At 40.3% G+C, this 18,337-nt stretch overlaps 1 protein-coding gene across 1 annotated transcript in view; it reads left to right on the forward strand.

Moving 5' to 3' along the window:
• RGS7BP (regulator of G protein signaling 7 binding protein) overlaps positions 1–18,337 on the forward strand; it is a 105,813-nt gene that overhangs the window by 76,959 nt on the left and 10,517 nt on the right. The window contains exons 4-5 of the mRNA XM_025388139.1: positions 11,608–11,755; positions 15,268–15,338. Coding sequence (XP_025243924.1) covers positions 11,608–11,755; positions 15,268–15,338 — 219 coding nt within the window. The remainder of the gene's footprint in view (positions 1–11,607; positions 11,756–15,267; positions 15,339–18,337) is intronic.

Raw genomic sequence — 18,337 nt, forward strand, 5'->3', positions numbered from 1 at the left:
AGGAAACAATTTCAAGAACATTCGTGTTACAGATGACCAGAACAGGCATGTAGTGTTTGAAGAATATAATCATAACTTACTTCTGAAACCCAAGGGTAATCTAAAGCCTTCTTCTACTCTATCTCCAGGTCTTCACATACCAGTGAGTAGGACATTATTTGTCACATTTAGTCAATGTAGATGTTGGCTGAAGAATAGCATAATAACAATGATCATAGCTTCCACTTACTGTGTACCTTCTACTCACTAGATGCATTATACATATCATCTCATTTTATCCTCATGTATATTTTCCCCATTTTACACATGAGGAACTCAAAGCTCAATGAGGTAAGTTGCCTAAGGCCACATAGCACATTTGTCTCACTACAAAGTTTGTGGTTGTTCCACTGCACTAGACCATTCTTACTAAGCTACATTGGAGAAGGGCAGGAGGACATATCAAATGGAGAAATAAAGGATAGTAGCATAGTTAGCTGAATTTTATCTTATTTAATGATTAGTGAGCATATTTCAAAACCATGCTTAATAGCTAAAACACATTGTGTTTTTAGTTTCTTACCAAAATAACACTTAGTTCGGAGAGGTACTTTCAAGACTGGAGAGAATTTTAACTCCATATATCATCTTATTTACAAAATATATTACCATGGGTGAAAAAGTTTAATTCTAAGAAACTATTATATACAGTAAAAGTAAATAAATAAAATGAAACATGTATGTGATCCAAAAGGCATACAAGTTAGCCATGACACCCAGTATGGAAAAGTCTGAATTAATTAACTACAGAGTGAATACATCTTAGGCACTGTGCTGCTCTCACTGTGTTAGGGGCTGGAAAGGGAGCAGTCAGAGCCCCATAAGGATATCCTTTGAATGTATCTTCTATTGTTTGCTCTCCTCCTGTGTTCCAAGGGAGCTCTGTGCTTCTTACACAGCTACTTGGCACTACCATGAAGGCTGCTACTCTGGGGGCCATGATGGGACAGCAGTGCCACAAGGAGCGCAGAGGAGGCCAAAGGGCAGTAGGAGAAGGGGATAGTTTTGTATCTCTTCTGAATTGGAAAATGTTTATCTCCCAGTGCATAGGAAGAATGGAGCTCCGGGTATGGTATAATTATTATTTTTTGCCATGTGTTTTACGACCCTAAGAATATCTTCTTGCCATAGTGTGGGAAAACCTTTGAAACTACTTTTTCATATGGGTAAATGACTAACTGAATTAATATAATTTATTTCTATTTAAGTTCCATGCTTTTTAGAAACACAAGAGAGTAAAAGTGGATTATTTAAAAAACAGCCTACATTTCCCCAGTCCTTTTCACAGTGCATGGTGTTAAAAAGCACCTAGCAGTTATGAAAATGCATGAGAGTTAGTATAACTATTTGGATTCATAAGCATTCATGAATCCGATGTAAGCCATGTTCATTTTGTTGTTCACATTCAGTCAGTATGAAAACTGCCCTGCAAGCCTGTTCTGTGCGTAGTGTGCAGGTAATGTGTCAGGAGCACAAAGGATGTAGGAAATTTACTCCTGCCACCAAGGAAGTGATAGGGCACTGATACAGTATTATCCCAGAGAAGATTGGTTTATTTTGTTTTGATTCCTGGAGACAATTACTCAAATGGATAAATTGACTTTACTGGACAATAGAGACCAAACTAAGGACATCCAAAAAGATACTATGGCAGCGCCTCCCATTGTCACTGGTAAACTGAAGACAGGCAGGAAAGCAAGAAGGAATGGAAGGGGAAAGAAAAGAGGAATGGGGAAAACACGAGTGGAGGAGAAAGGATGGGAGAAATAAGAGATGAGAAGGAAAGAGGTCTGTAGAGTGGGTGTGATAAAGGACTCCCAGCCCACTCCTCTGGTGCCTGTGCCGAGGACTCCTAAAGCTGAGCGTGCTCTATTGCACCCTTGAGACTGCCCCACAGTCAGATGTGTTTTTGTTTCTCGTGAATGACCGGCAATTTCTCACGAATATAAGAATAACCAGCCTTTCAATTTGTTATGTGCTTCATGGGTGGTTTCCCTTAAATTTTCCTCAAACATGCCTATTATATTATCCATAAACAAGCTAAAAATACGTAGAAATCCCCAAGGAGCTGAAGGCTAAAAGCTTTTCAAGACTCTAAGGAAAGTGGCCAAGTTTTTCATGTCCTAGTTCTAAACAGTGATGTAACCGGCATGGTATGATTTTAAGGTGCTCTAAGGGTTCTCTTCCTCCCCTACCCCATCCCCTCCTGAGCAAATATTTGTTCACTGAGGCCTGAAATTGATTTTTCAGGGGACAGAGTTTTTCATTTCATAATAAGAAATGATTTTAAATGTACAACAACTCCCTTGGGCAAAGCAAAACATTGACTTGAAGTCACCATTTGGAAGCACATGTTGACCTCTTTTCCAGGAAGAGGGCAAGGAGCCCACCTGATATGTGAAAACAAGTACTGAATTCTGAGGACAACCTGTCAAAGGGGGTGATGCTGGGGATGAAGAACTCAAATTGGCCACTTTCCAGGTTTGGATGGCTCTGCTGACGCCTTAATGTGGCTCAGAAGAGTATCTATGAACTGACCCTGAAAACCTCTCCAGTCTCATATCTCACCAGTAATCCCCACCTCACCTGCCCTTATACCCTGCCCTACCCACTTGAATCATCTTGAACTACTTTGAGGAACATCAACTTGCAAGTTCCTTCCAGTTTTTTCCTCTGCCTTGGACATATGACCCATCCTACCTCACCCTACCCCGTCCCTTTCACTTGGCCCATCCCTATACTTTCTTTGGGTCATAACGTAGATAACTTATGAAGGCCATAACTTTCTTCAGAAATATTTTCCTGACCCTCCAAGCCGGGGCCAATGCCCACTCAATGTGTCCCTCAAGCATTTCCATGACTCTAATAATGGCACACATTACATTGAGAGTTGATTGCCTGGTTTCTTACCTATTGTCCTCTCTAGACTTTGATCACCATGAGTATGTTCACCTTTGTATCCCTAGCACTTAGCAGAGTGCCTCAAGCAGAGTAAAGTTTCAATTAATGGTTACTGAATAAATGAATGAATTGCTTTAATTCTGTGTCTATTGTCAAAAGAAAGAGAGTATAATTAGAGGAAAAGTTTATCCAGAGATGTTGGGCTGAACTTATGCATATATTTTCCTTCCTGGTGAAAATCCACTGAAATAATGGAAAAACATGTAATGAAAGGAATAAATCCATATTAGTTCCTGTATTTGTCAGGGTAGGGTAACTACTGTATGAGATAACACCAAATCTCAATGGATTAAGACAATAAAAGTTCATTATTCACCAATGGCATAGTCCAATGCCAGAGCTGGGTAGAGTGAGCAGTGTTGCTGTTTCCATTCTCTGCATTCATCAAATGGTCAGGGGGAAAACAAGGAAAACCTGGGGGATCCTATAGGAGGACTTTCAGGGGCCAGTCTGGAAAAGGCATACATCACTCCTAATCAGAGTCCATTGGCCATAGCTCTGTCATTTCTAATAGTAAGAGGAAAAGAAAATAGAGGATGACAAACACAAAACAGTCTCCCACAACCTTGAAAAACAAGGAAGGATGACTTCAACAAACTAGAAATTTTGAGGAATCTGTCAAAGCTAGAAAGCAATTGGGATTAGACTGGTGAAAATAAAACAGAGGAAACCCTAGCAGATAAGAAGCTCAAGAAGAAATTCAAGCAGGAGAAATTTTCTGTGAAAATGAGATCAATTCCAGAGATTCTTCAAACTCAGAGTCAACAAATACAAATCATGGGAAAGATTGCTGGAACTGCTGTCAGGAAATTTCATGTTCAAAATCGCATTACGGAAAAGCTGGGCTACCCCACACTGAGCAGCATAGACCATCAGTGCTTGCCCCAGGAGGACATCTTGTGTGAGGGTCAGGACTGGGCAGCAAAGCAGAAAAGAGTGTAAAATAAATCTGAGCCTCCACAAGGACAGCTGCAGAAGAAAAAGACAGTGAGCACATGACTACAGTGCTTTTTCCAGACTAAATTGCTCAGTATATCTCACCGGAATAGGAGTGGTAAACAGGAAACTTAGAGCAGGCACAGGGCCAAAAACAGGCAGAGTACCCAGGTATCCACCGGAGATGGGAAACCCTCACACCCAGAAGAAATGCTTTTGACACATATTGTCCAGCCACACACCCTGCCCCTTCTCCATCATCATCAGAAGGAGGACACTTATTAACGGACAGACAGAGGTCCTGAAAAACAAATATGAATAGACATTCAGGAATGACAAGATTTTTAAGAAAACCAAACACTGTAAAAAGGAGACACCAAATACAACAAATGACTAATACTTGAAGAACACATTTTATTTTTTTTTATTTTTTTAAATTTTTCTTTTCTTTTTTTTTTTTTTTTTTTTGAGACGGAGTCTCGCTCTGTGGCCCAGGCTGGAGTGCAGTGGCCGGATCTCAGCTCACTGCAAGCTCCGCCTCCCGGGTTCCCGCCATTCTCCTGCCTCAGCCTCCCGAGTAGCTGGGACTACAGGCGCCCACAACCGCGCCCGGCTAATTTTTTGTATTTTTAGTAGAGACGAGGTTTCACCGTGGTCTGGATCTCCTGACCTTGTGATCCGCCCGCCTCGGCCTCCCAAAGTGCTGGGATTACAGGCGTGAGCCACCGCGCCCGGCTGAACACATTTTAAAAGTGATAAAAAATTTAAAATATATGTGATCAATATATGCAAAGAGATTTATGAGTCTGCATATTCTTAAGACAATTTTTGTCTGCAGCATAAAGGAAGCAGCCAGATTTGTTGGAAGTAAAAATGTGATCAATCAAATAAAAATAGATGGGTTAATTAGTGTTGGGAGACAGTTCTCCACTCGTCTCTCACATTCTGCACATCTTGCAAACTGGGGCACTGACTGCCCTTTGTTTTACCCTATCTTCTCAAGGATGTTTATTTAGGAAATGCCTTGGAAAACAGAGACAGTGTTTCTTCCAGAGCAAGGCATACTTACTATTCAGTACAATGAAAATGTTTCCCTCTTCAGCAAAGGGCAGACATGCTTATAAAAGACACAGAATCCCTGAGCTCAGGGTTCTGCCCTCCTGTCACGCAGCCCACTGTGTGTGCAGGTACTGTTTGGCCCTTTTGCTCCTCACTGTGGGAATTAGGACTCAAAAACCAGCACAAATGCTAATCCTCTGGCTACTGCTATTCTGTGAGTAATAAACTACCTTTGTATCTGACCGAGAAATCTCATGTCTTCTTCCAGTATCCATGAAACTACAATAGGCTAATTTGCAAGTAAGGTAAAATCTCAAACCTTTCACAGTTCTTAACATTATTATAATGGAAATACTGAGAGCCTAAAATGGTCAACTGAAAGACAAAGTCAAGGTATTCTCCCAGAATTCAGCCCAAAAGATCATTTCAGTATGGAGAATACTTAAAAAATGGGAAAGATTGAGCCAGAGACTCCAATATAAAATAGTAGTTCTGAAAGAACAGAGAGAATTGAGAGAAATCAATAATCAAGAGAAATAGAAAACAATCCACAACCCTAAAAAAAAACAAAGAAATATCTAAAGTTAAAATATTAGACTATCTCAATGAATCACTTGGTAGATTACTTAATAGTTACTGAGGGATGGATGGGTACGGTGGCTCATACCTATAATCCCAGCACTTTGGAAGGCCAAGGTGGGCAGATCACTTAGGGCCAGGAGTTCAGACCAGCATGGCCAACATGGCCAAACCATGTTTCTCCCACAAATACAAAAAATTTTCCAGGCATGGTGCTACACACCTGTAATCCCAGCTACTCGGGTGGGTGAGACACAAGAATTGCTTGAACCTGGGACACAGAGGTTGCAGTGAGCTGAGATCACAACATTGCACTTCAGACTGGGCAACAGAGACAGACTCTGTCTCAAAAAAAAAAAAGTTACAGAGGGGAAAAGGGGTGCATCTACAATGCACCTTGTACAAGCTGACAGAAACCACATTAAACAAACAATTGATAATACTTAGCATCATGAATAAGACAAACGGACTCACATTCTTTCTGGTGTGATGCACTAAGGACACAGTATCACCCCTATATATTCTTGCCAAAAAATGTTTATTCTGAATCTAGGCATGTGGGACCCATCAGACAAATCCAAGTGGAAGGACACTATATAAAACAATTGACCTGAACTCTTCATTCAAAAATATTCATGACAGTAAAAATGAAAAAGGCAAGGATGCTGTTCTAGATTAAAAGAAGATAAAGAAACATGACAGGCCATGCACAGTGGTTTATGCCTGTAATTCCAGCACTTTGGGAGGCTGAGGTGGGAGAAGTGCTTGAGGTCAGGATCAGTTTGGGCAACATAGTAAGACCCCATCTCTACAAAAAATAAAAACAAATTAGCCAGGCATGGTGTTGCATTCCTATAGTCCCAGCTATTGGGAGGCTAAGGAGAGAGGGTCACATAAGCCCAGGAGTTCAAGGCTGCAGTGAGCTATTATCATCACTGCACTCTAGCCTGGGCAACAGAATGAGACCCTGTCTCAAAGAAAAAGAAAAATAAAAAAAACACAACAAGCAAATGCAGTGCATAGTCCTTAAATGTATCCCTCAATTTAAAGAGAAATGATAAAGTATTTATTGAAACCATTGGGGAAATTTAAATATAGACGATACATTAAATAATCGTATAGAATCAAATTATATTGAATCATATTTAATCAAAGTTTAAAAACATTGGCACATCTCTAGGTACAGATAAAAGAGAAGAGAACAGAGTCATAACAGTTATTAGAAAAACTTAGTTTGAACATGAATTTATATAGCCAGCCAATTAGAATCTAAGTGTAAGCACCAAGAGGGGGAGAGAGAGAGAGAGAGAAGAAAATGTATTTGCGGTCATGTAAAAACTAATGAATTTAGCATTCCACAGATCTCCTCTGAAACAATTAGTCAAGGATATGCTCCCAAAAATGAAAACTGAATTCAAAAAAGAGGAAGATATGTTTGAAATCCAAGAAAAAGTGGTATACAAAGAAATCAGGAGCCATAAATAAACAGCATTAGGGTATGAAACAGTTCCAAAAGAAAACTGCATTCAACTTTATACTATTAAAAATGTATGCAGTGGATTATTTTCTAGGACAAATGAATTATCAAAATTAACATAAAAAGACAAATCATTTTAAATAAACCATTAAACCTAGACAACACTTAAAAAGTAATCAATGATTCACGCTTTAATAAAGGTCAAAGTCTTACTTGATAGTAATTTATAGTTTCATTTGCAGTGGAATCAAAAATTTCAAAATTCAGAAATGTCAGTGGAAAAAGTACAATGAAGGAGAACTTTCTGTACTGAATACTAAAAACATAATAATTAAAATATCATGGAATTGCCACTGGATAAACAAATAAATATAAAATAAAATAGTATATCCAGAAATAAACCCACATTTTTATGGGAACTTAATATATTAGAAAGAGCAAAGTCAATAGAAAAGTCACTAGATGCTGTTGGGGCAATTGCTCTTCATTTGAGCTAAAAATTTAGATTATTATATCATACCATATACAAAAGTAAATTATAGAACTGAATATTTCAAAATTGTGCAAGTATTAGAAGAAAATATAGGCAAGGCATAATACCAAAAGACATAAAAGATGAACAGCTTTGACTACACAAATTTAACTTTTGACAAAATACATTACAAACAAAATTCAAAGACATAATAGAGTAAAAGATATAAGCAGTATATATAGCAAATGTTCAGTATCCATTCTATGAAGAGAACCCCTACAAATCAATAAGAAACTCAACCCATTGTTTAAATGGGCAAATGATACAAATAGAAAATGTAAGGAAGAAACACAAGTGGTCAATAAAATAGGAAAATAAATGCTTACCTGCGTAACAAACCTGCACCTATACCCCTGAAGTTAAAAGTTTTTTTAAAAAGAAAGTAGAAAACAAAAAAAAGAAAAGAAGTTTAACCACAGTAGTAATAAAGGAAATGAAAAATAAAAACAAAAGGGCAATGAGATTAGCAAAAATTAAATGTTGATAATATGAAGTGCTAGGAAAGGAGTGGGGAAATGGGCCCCCTGGTTTACCACTGGTGGATGTAAAGTATAAATTAGCATAGCCTTTTCAGAGGCCAATTTGGCAATATATATTAAATTTTAAAATGTGCATACATATACTTTGTCTCAATATTCTGCCTCAAAGGATCTGTTTTACATAAATATTGACATATTGTGGAAAAGAGAGAACAATTACAACCTAGATTCCTTATTATGGAATACTGCCCATCCATTAGAAAGCATTCCATAAATTAAAATGCACTAACAGGAAAATATCTCTAAGCCTGACTACAGTAGCAAAGTAAGTTGTATAACAACATATATAGTATAATTACATTTTTTAATGCTGTATATCTATTGAGATACTACTATGCGTAAGCCTTGGTCTTCGGTAGTAGGCTTATAGAATTGAAGAAAACAGATAAAATTATTGGCCTTACAGAGTTTACCTATGAAGTTTGGAGATGAGAGATGAGTGTGGGACTGGGGATGGCAAACAAACTAGTAAGCAAACACATAAGCAAGATCATTTCTGATAGTGGACTTTTCTTTTTTTTTTTTTTTTTTTTTTTTTTTTTTGAGACGGAGTCTCGCTCTGTCGCCCAGGCTGGAGTACAGTGGCCGGATCTCAGCTCACTGCAAGCTCCGCCTCCCGGGTTTATGCCATTCTCCTGCCTCAGCCTCCCGAGTAGCTGGGACTACAGGCACCCGCCACCTCGCCCGGCTAGTTTTTTGTATTTTTTAGTAGAGACGGGGTTTCACCGTGTTAGCCAGGATGGTCTCGATCTCCTGACCTCGTGATCCGCCCGTCTCGGCCTCCCAAAGTGCTGGGATTACAGGCTTGAGCCACCGCGCCCGGCCTGATAGTGGACTTTTCTAAGAAGGCAACATGTCATGTCATGGAGAAGAATCCTAGTATAAAGTCGGTACTATAGGTAAATTATAATTCACTTGCAGAGTAAACTTGACACCACATACATTCTGGAATTGAAAACCCCTTAAATTCATATTGATCTTTTCTGTCTTTTAAGACATGTTAGCTAAAGAAGATACTATATCAAACTTCTGCAGGGATTTTGTAAGCTGACAGAAAGCCCTAAAGTGAGGGCCAACATTCGTGGTTTCTATTCTGGTTCAGCTACATTAGCAGAGTTAGACCTAAACGTCACCAAAAATAGGAAAAGAAGGTTATTACCTGCCTTTACAAGCCCATGAGGCTGTTTCAGGATCTTTGAAATCTTTAAAATGATGTTTTACTTTGAAAAAGTTATGGAAGGGCATTTGTCTTGTAAGTAGCAGAATAATCACAGGTATTAAGTATAATCAAAGGTGTTGTCAACTAGATTCCATTTACGGCTTTGCATGTAAAAAGTGTAATATGAGGGAAGTGGAGAGAGGACTCCAACAAGGAACATCACATTTCCTGGTGTCCTCCCTTTTCCTCATTGGAATAAAAGCTTCAGGCTCTATAGTCTGGACCTCAGGACAGGGAATAATATGGCCCCAAAGCTAGACAAAGCCCATAAACCAGAGAATTCTGGTGAATCTTCTTCCCCTCCTCCTCTTTGATGCCCAAACCATACTCCATTCACCAAGGCATTTCCAATACACAGGAGTGTAACAGAAGCCTTCAGGTTTTGAAAAACAGAAGACTGTTTTGGAGGAGCCCTCATTTTGCCGCTTCCCCTCATCTCAGCTACCCCTGCTCAGACTCACATCCTAAGGCTGACCCTGCCTAGAGATACATGGCTGGTAGACTGACTGCACTTGCCGCACTCTGCCAAGAGGCAAAATGCAAATACTTTTAAGAGGTCAATGCCCTCCAACTGTGAAATGGTAATGTGCTAAATTATGTGCTTAATTAATTTTCCCCCAAGAGCATACCATAAAATTGGAAAAACAATTCCTCAGGCAAGTCCCATCACCCAGGATCAATGTGCATAAAGTACACAGGAAAGGATCAAAGTTTCTCATCAGTAAATGTGTGCATGTGCTCTGGCTGAATGTTCAGAGGTCGATTTCTACTGTAGGTTGGTGAAAGGCATACAACCAATTAAATTGCTTCGCTCTTTCTCCTTGTGTTGTTACCACATGGGTTAGAAACTTCAGGGATGAGATTTTTGCTACTTCCCTCCAGCAGGAATCCAAGGAAAAAACTTCCTGTTAGATTTTACCATGAGGAGGCATCCTCTTCACAAGTTTGTAGGTTTTGGTTTTTTCTTAGTTTTCTTGTTAATGCAAAGCAATCACAGCAGGATTAGGGAAACTGAGCTAAAAGGTAAGGTGATATAGCCACTACCTTATGAATATGCAATGATATGGGCTGTAACAATCACTTAACTAGTCTGGAGTTATATCTACATGATAAAAATAAAACTGGATAAAGGAGGCAAAAACACTATATATAATAGCTACCCTTTTTTCCAGACTACATAATGTTATACAACAGCTTTGTAATTATTTGTATAATGTTTTTATTGTTTAACTCCAGCACTGTAAGCTCCGTGAGACTTACAATGCTGGAGCTTTCTTTCACCTCCATATCTCTAGCAGCAATCCCTTTGCTGGTAGCTGACACTCAAGATATATTTGTAAATAAATGAATGAATGAGTGAGTGAATGAATGAACAAATGACTAAGCCAGGTTTAAAACCCAGTTCTCAGGCCTCACTGATCATTTCCATGGTACCAGGATACCCCCCTGTGGAGGCACAAATTTTCAAGAAAGAATAAAAGACATTAAGAGATTATGCCTAGGCCGTACAACATAACCTCCCATTTAATTTCATATAAATTTATGACTGAACCAGTTTGGAGATTTGTTTCCAGAAAGTACTGATTTATTCACTTGAGATCAATCATGGTAAAGACAAGTCTCAGTGGGTAGGCAGTGCATTGCTGTGGACGGCTACCCAGTACATGGTGTTCACATTTGAGTTGATGGTGCTTTATGGTCTTAGTGGTGTAAGTCTGGATCAAGGTCGGGCTCTCTCCTCATAGAAGGATGTGTTGGGGAAGGCTGGAGAGCCAAGGAATTGGAAGGCAGCTGCATGATCCCTGCTGCATGCTGAGAGGGCCAGTGTCTAGAATCAGAGAAAACAGCAGGAGCTCTCATTCTTTCTGCTGGGTGTCACCTGCTCCCAGCCCTTTTACCTGCACCAAAAGCCAGTAGGTTTCACAAGCTAAATCCCTCCTCCTGAGCTAACTTAATCTAATTCACTAAGAATGCATTATAAAACACCAATATTCTATCAAAGACAGGGGCTTTAATTTTACTTGATCTTTAGGTTCCATTGACCTCAAGCTGTCTTTCCCGGAATGTTGTGAAAACATGCTATACACACAAACACACACACTCATACATGTATATATCTAATTATTTTATTACTCAGAAAGCTATTAGGGTTAATGGAACATTTGACTCAAAGCATAGCCAACCTTTGCACTGACATCCTGCATATAGAGCCTGCATTTATGATTTCTTATTTCTCTTATCTTTACCAACACCCTCCCTCCCTTAGGAAAGGAACCTGGCGGGGGAACCAAGAGTTTGGATTGCAAAATTGAGGAGAGTGCTGAAACACCTGCCCTAGAAGACTCCTCATCATCCCCCGTAGATAGTCAGCAACATTCCTGGCAGGTTTCCACAGACATTGAGAACACTGAAAGGTAAGTGGGAAGTTACCCTGAATAGACTGCCAATCCTCCTCCCGTTAATGTTCTTAGGGGCCACAGAGAGATGAGGTTTTCTAGTTCAGATTCAGAAACAGAGCTTTCTTTGGTCTGCCAGAGGAGCATAGTGCTGGCAGGGACCCTGGAGACTGCCTAATCTGCAGACAAGAAAACTAAGACAAGAGAGGGTAAGCAGTCCAAATGCTGCAGAGGAACACTAGCAGCACCCACAGTAGGCATAGGCTCCCAGGCCTCTGCTTCTCCCACTCCAACACATTGCATCTCCGTGGAAAATGAGAACAGTGTGCTGCCTTGGAGGGGAGAAAGTCTACATGCTGTCACAGTTCACCTACTGGGCTGGTGCCCAAAATTCTCACTTGTTTAAGGGAGAAAATCCAAAATTACACAAAGATGCCTCCAGTAAAGTCTCGGGTTTCAGGTATATGGAACAGCCTGCTTAGCTGCCATTTGGGGGCTGAGCATTCTGTCCAGTTCACAAAGGGCTTCTCCCAGGGCCCCCTTCTCTTTCTCTCCATAAGGTAGCTGATAGCCCCTCAGTGGTCAAAGCAAGTCAATGCATTTTCTTAACTTCAGTAGCTCACTTCTAGAGAGGCAGTTTCTTTCTTGAAAAGAAGAGACTCTACAGTGATCTTATTTTATTTAGGAAAAAGGAGTAATAATAATATTATTATAATAAATACCATGTCCCATCTAGATGCTAAAAGTGACATTCTGTGAGGCAGAAAGATAAGCCTCTTGTTTATTTGCCTTTACACTGATATCTGTGCCCTTTGCTACTAATGTCCCCAGAGCTGGCACTAAGCAGCTGAATGAATACTGGGCAATTCCACTGAGTGTTCTGTGTGTATGAGGTTGAGTCACTGACAACATAATGAACATTTTATTTTTTTTTATTTTTAGAAATGTAACACACAATGGCATTTATAGCCATTGTGGTTCTACTTTCAGATTGTAACATAATTCTAAAGCTAATTACCGAATTTCTGTGTTTATAGAAAATTGGAGCATGTGGTAATTATGTGCTATTAATAAAACTTGGATTTTGTATAAGCTTGGAAATGCAACAATTCAAACAATAAAGCTGTTTGGCACAGTTTGATAGCACTATAGACAAATGATGAGGGAGTGATTTATCTTAATTTATAAAATAGAAAATTCTTAGCTCTGTTCCCAGGGAAAAAAATATCTGCTGAAATGCCATATCAGGGCATAAACCATCAGTGAAGCCATTTCCTTTGCAAACCTTAGACAGCAGCTATATTCAAGCCTTATAAGCTTATAAGAAGGGATGGCAGTAACAGTAGGATAGTTATGGCCCACAACGTTGGCAATGTTTCCGTTCAGCCTGAAAGCCCAGATTCTGGTCAAAGGAGATGGAGGTAGGTAGGCACAGTGGACCTGGTCCAGGATGTGGCTAACTCTGTTCTCCCTGGCTGTCTGCGTTGAGAGATCATGGGTCTCAAACTAGGTTGCACAGTTAAGTCATCAGGAGGGAATTTTTAAAATACTGACGGCTGGGCCCCACTATAAGCCAGCTGTATCAGGCTCTCTTGGGGTGAGACCTGGGCTTAAGGTGATTCTCCTCTGCAACCACCAAGGTTGAGAACTGGTGCTTTATTAGAGGAGACCTTGCCTCAATCCCCATGTTGCATTCCTAGCCCTTTCTCACCCGTTCCATCTGTCCTTGAGATCTTACATAAAAACAGACTGTGCCTTGCACTTGTGGAGATGGGGCCCCGCTTCCGTTCTCCTGCCCTCCTCTCTCACTTGATCAGCATGCAGACCACAGACACTTCCTCACACCTCACACCCATGGGAGTGGATTTGGAATGTTTTTACAGGCATATTTCTGCAGATCCTCAAGGCTGCTTTCCTTTCCTTTTCCAATCAATTATTACTGAGACTTGAGTTCCTCTTCACATATCAGTCAATACTTGAAAAGGAGCTCCCATGAGGTCTTCAGAATTACCCTGAGAAAATGGTCCTCAAACCATGCTCAACAGAACAGGGGTGTTTTGTGAAGTGGACTGAGTGGCTTCATACCTAAAATTAAATGGTGACTGTCTTTCCTCAGATAACAGAAGAAAAATAAGTGGATAGAATTTCTTCAACTTTAGGATGATCTTCCCCCACAAAACTTTCCTAAACCCATGGTGCCTACCAGTGCTTGCCTATCCTCAGTTCATTAAAAGATACATCTGCTTTTTGTACCAAATTATGTTCCTGGCTATTTTAAATGAAAGCTGCCACTATGTCCTGGGGTTTCAAGAGCACTTTCTCCAATGCACAACCACCTAGAAGTGTATAGGGACCATTGTCCCAAGGGTTTCAAAAGATCGGTTTTCCCCTACCTTAGACTAGAAGCCTCCTAAGATGGCTTCCTGCTTTACAGTTCTGGGGTTTTATGACCATGTATGCTCTGAGATGAGGGAAGATATTTGATGCGTGCAGTGGCATTGCATGCTGTGCGCTGAAGTCAGGAAGTGTGGAAGGATGGTCCGTGCTAGAGGAAGGCCCAGCTGTCCCCAGGTGGGGCTGTTTTCCCTCTTGTTCCTATACTGCGCCCCTTTCTGTTTCATCCATTGTAAGGAGCTCTTCTCTGGAAGTTTTAGAATTTGTTACTCTCTCATTATTCCAAGTCAATATAATAAGTGTTAGCCCTGGTGAATGCTTAATACCTGAGTTATACTGAATTCCAATCATGGTAACAAGGGACTTATATTAAAACCAAGCAGAAGATGGAATTGGAGGCCATTGTCTTCAGTGAAACAACTTAGAAAACCAAATAGCGCATGTTCTCACTTATAAGTGGGAGCTAAATGGTGGGTACACATGGACATGGGGTGTGGAATGATAGACCTCAGAGACTCAGAAGGGTGGGAAGGTGTGGGGGATGAGAAAATACTCAGTGGGTAAAATGTACATTATTGGGGTGATGGATGCCCTGAGAGCATAGACTTCACCACTGTGCAATATGTCAAAGTAACAAAACTACACCTGTACTCCTTAAATTTATACAAATTTTAACAAACGAGCAAATAACAGCAAGTGAACGTACGCAGCCACTATAGTCCTCTGACCATAAAGTCTTGATAGCACCATCACCCAGCCTCAAGTTTGCTCTGGGTAACCCTGTTGCTCCAGTTGTACATCCTTGGCCTCTCTGTAAATCTAAAGCGCTGTTCTCGTGACCAATGGCTCTTCTCTGATCTTAGCCAGGTTCGACTGGAGGCAGAGATGAGGGCTTCTGCAGGAGAATGCCCTGTAGAAATGTTTGGCAGAGTAGCTCTCATTTTTTCCTGAGCCAACCTATCTCAGATTTTTTTTCTTGTAAAAGCAAAATAAATTCAATATTTGCCTACTGGAAACTAGAGCTAGTGCAATTAGACACAGACTCTCATCCTTCAGTTGTCTCATAGAACAGATTGTTTGAGATTTCGTTTTGAAAATTTACAGCTGATTATTCTGTCTTTTTTTCAATTTTACAGAGACATGCGAGAAATGAAAAACCTTTTAAGCAAACTCAGGGAAACTATGCCTTTACCATTGAAAAATCAAGGTGAGTCTTGTCACTTCTCTTTGAGGCAGAGGATGTTTTTAATGGGATAACCTTGGGAATTGTTTCTTGGAAATTAAAGCATATGTCTCACACAAACAGTAGAAGGCATTGAGCATTCATTTGTCTTGCCTCAAGAAGATACCAAAATGAGACTAGAGACTCTCTGGTGAACACAGCATGCTTTGAGGGGGCCCGAGATACATTCTGACCTTAAAACAAACTCCTCCTCCACTGGCCCTGTTACTCACTGTGGAAAGCACCATGCCAGGCACAGCAAGAGACTTCAGAACACCTTCAAAGGAAGATCTCTGCCATCCACTTGCATAATTATCTTTAAAAAGTAATCCAAAAAATTCACATATATTGAGAACTTACAGCATGCCACTATTCAAAATACTTTGCATATATTAACCATATTCACTTATTTAATTCTAAACAACTTTGAGGGAAATGCTATTAGTGTTTCCCAATTTAGTAGAAACTGGCACACAGAGACGTTAGCTAACTTGGCCAAGGTCACACAGACTGTAAACAGGAAAACTGGGATGTGAATTCAGGCAATCTGTCTCCAGGTCTATCCTATGGGAGTATATGCCCTAACGCAGAAATGAGAGGGAGATGTTCACTAGAATGCGGGAAAGTCCTCTGCATGCCTTTTAAACTATTGTATCCTCAGTATCTGGAGCCTGGGACATAGCAGAATAATACCTGTCACAATCGATGTTGGTTAAATCTGCACCTACCTTTGCAGCCCCAGAGACTGACAGTGTGTACAAAGGACCAATAATAAGGGCTTACATTAAGTATACATGGCTGGAGCAGCCATAGTTAAAGTATCAACTTCAGAGGGTTGTACATAGAGGTGGAGAAAGGCTTCTAGGAGGCAAGAAAGAAACTCCTCTTGTTTTCACTGAGCAAAGCCTGATGGGAGGGAAGACAGGGTGCCGCTTGCCTTGAAGCGAGGAGGAGGAGGAGGAGGAGGATTTGGCAGTGGAGCTGGAGGCTCCTCTTGGCTCCAGGAGCAGCTCAGCAGAAGGTGGAGGGGTGGAAGTGAGAACACCAGATGAAGAGGCTGAAGAGTAGCGTGGCCTGAGCTGCACAGGGGCGGAGGTCAGAAAATAAGAAGCAGGGGCTCCAGCACATCAGATAACTCGGAACAGCCCCTGAAGGGCCTGCTCGCCAAGGCCAACTGGCTTGAGCCACAGGTGTAGTGTTTTGAGAAAGTAGAAAACATGCTGTAGTGATGAGAGACTGCTCTGACCACTACATGGAAGATTGTTGCCAGAAATAAGCACAGTGTTTAGAACAAGGGCTTTGAATTAAGAACAGCCTTGGGTTCAAATGCTGGCTCTGCCACCTACCAGCTTTGCACCCTGGGAACAAATTGTTTAACTTCTGCAAATGTATTTCCTTAGCCCTGCAAAGGGGATAATAGTATCACCTACTTTAGAAGTCTGTTGTGGGGATTAATTGAAGCAATGTGTCATATGCCTACTACCAAACTTAGAGAGCAAACACTTGACAAACGCTTTGTTATTATTATTATTGTTGTCACTGTTAATATTATTTACAAGCTGGTCAACCCAGCTTTGCTCAAGAGAACCCCAAATCACCATCAAATAGAGGAATCCCTGCTACCACTCACTCTGCAACAGACCATGTGTAGTGTACATGTGAGGCTGGTCTTGAGCCTGCAATTCAAAACACTGGCCCCAGGACTTTAGATCCGCAGCTCATGTCTGAAGCTGTCCTCAGTGTCTTAATAGGTTTGACAAGCCTCCTTCATCAGTAGCACCCTGACGTCTCGCCCTCCCTTACATTCAGCTTTCCAAGAGGATGGCTGCCCAGGGTCCCCCAGTCTGAATTTCATGGGTGCCATGTAACCTATATTTTAAATCACATCATCCTAAACATTCCCTCCCCATTTAGTGATCATTCATCCAGCAGTTTTTGACTGTGTGTTAATAGAAAGACAGAAATTTTGTTTTATTTAGTCATTTATAATCATAAAGAATATCACATAAATATTTTATGTGACTTTGTATCATCTTTATACATGAAAAAATAATTAATTTTAATTACATTTTTAAATGTAATAATAATAATCAAAGGTTGATACTGTGAGTGAAAACATGAGTGAAAAGGGAATAGTCATCAAAATAAATTATACTCAGGACTTGAACCTTGGATCTATCTGGGGAACAGAAAGGAAAAAGCTAGAAAGGAGATACAAGGACTTATTCAGAAGGAGGTGGTGCAGTAGGATTTTAATAATCAAAAATAACTAATGTAAAGGATTGTGAGAAATTTGAGTTTCTTCACTGAGGGAAGAAATGGGAATCCTTAGCATGAAACAATACATCTTTGTTCCCTATGTGTTTAACATGACCTCACAGCCTACTGAGCTGACCAGTGGGGAAGGGGACTGTGTCTGAACTGGAGGATCCAGAGGGGACCTGAAGAGTCTCTCTGGGAACATTTTGACAGATGCATGTGGCACCATTTTAATGAACAAATCATATAGATTCTTCTTGCTACATAGACTGAGATAGACCATAGAGGCTTCCCCAATTCCTTTCTGGAATTCTTTTCAGGTGGTTTATTTATTATACAGGTCTAATACGTACAGGAAATGGTGCAGGGTAAAATGTGGAAAAAAGTATTCCAGTTCTTTTCTGTAGGACCTTATTGTCAAAACATGATTCTAACGGGATGAAAACCATTATAGAAAGCCATCTGTTTTCTTTCTGCCTTCTTATTTCCTTTCTCTTTTCTTTCCATTTACATGGGTCTTTAAATCAGAAAAAAAAAAAAAAGGGAAAAGATACCACTCCTGGTCCCCATCTTTCCTATCTCAACCCCTGACCACATGAAAATGCTGCTGACTGAGTCCACTATTCTCTAGGCTCTAACTCAGCCCTCAACTCCAAAACTGTTCCATGTTTATTTCAGCATTTAAAGATTTAATCATATCTTCTCCCGCTTTCTACTACAGTCAA

The sequence above is a fragment of the Theropithecus gelada genome, chromosome 6 (genome assembly GCF_003255815.1).
Source record: "Theropithecus gelada isolate Dixy chromosome 6, Tgel_1.0, whole genome shotgun sequence".
NCBI lineage: Eukaryota > Metazoa > Chordata > Mammalia > Primates > Cercopithecidae > Theropithecus > Theropithecus gelada.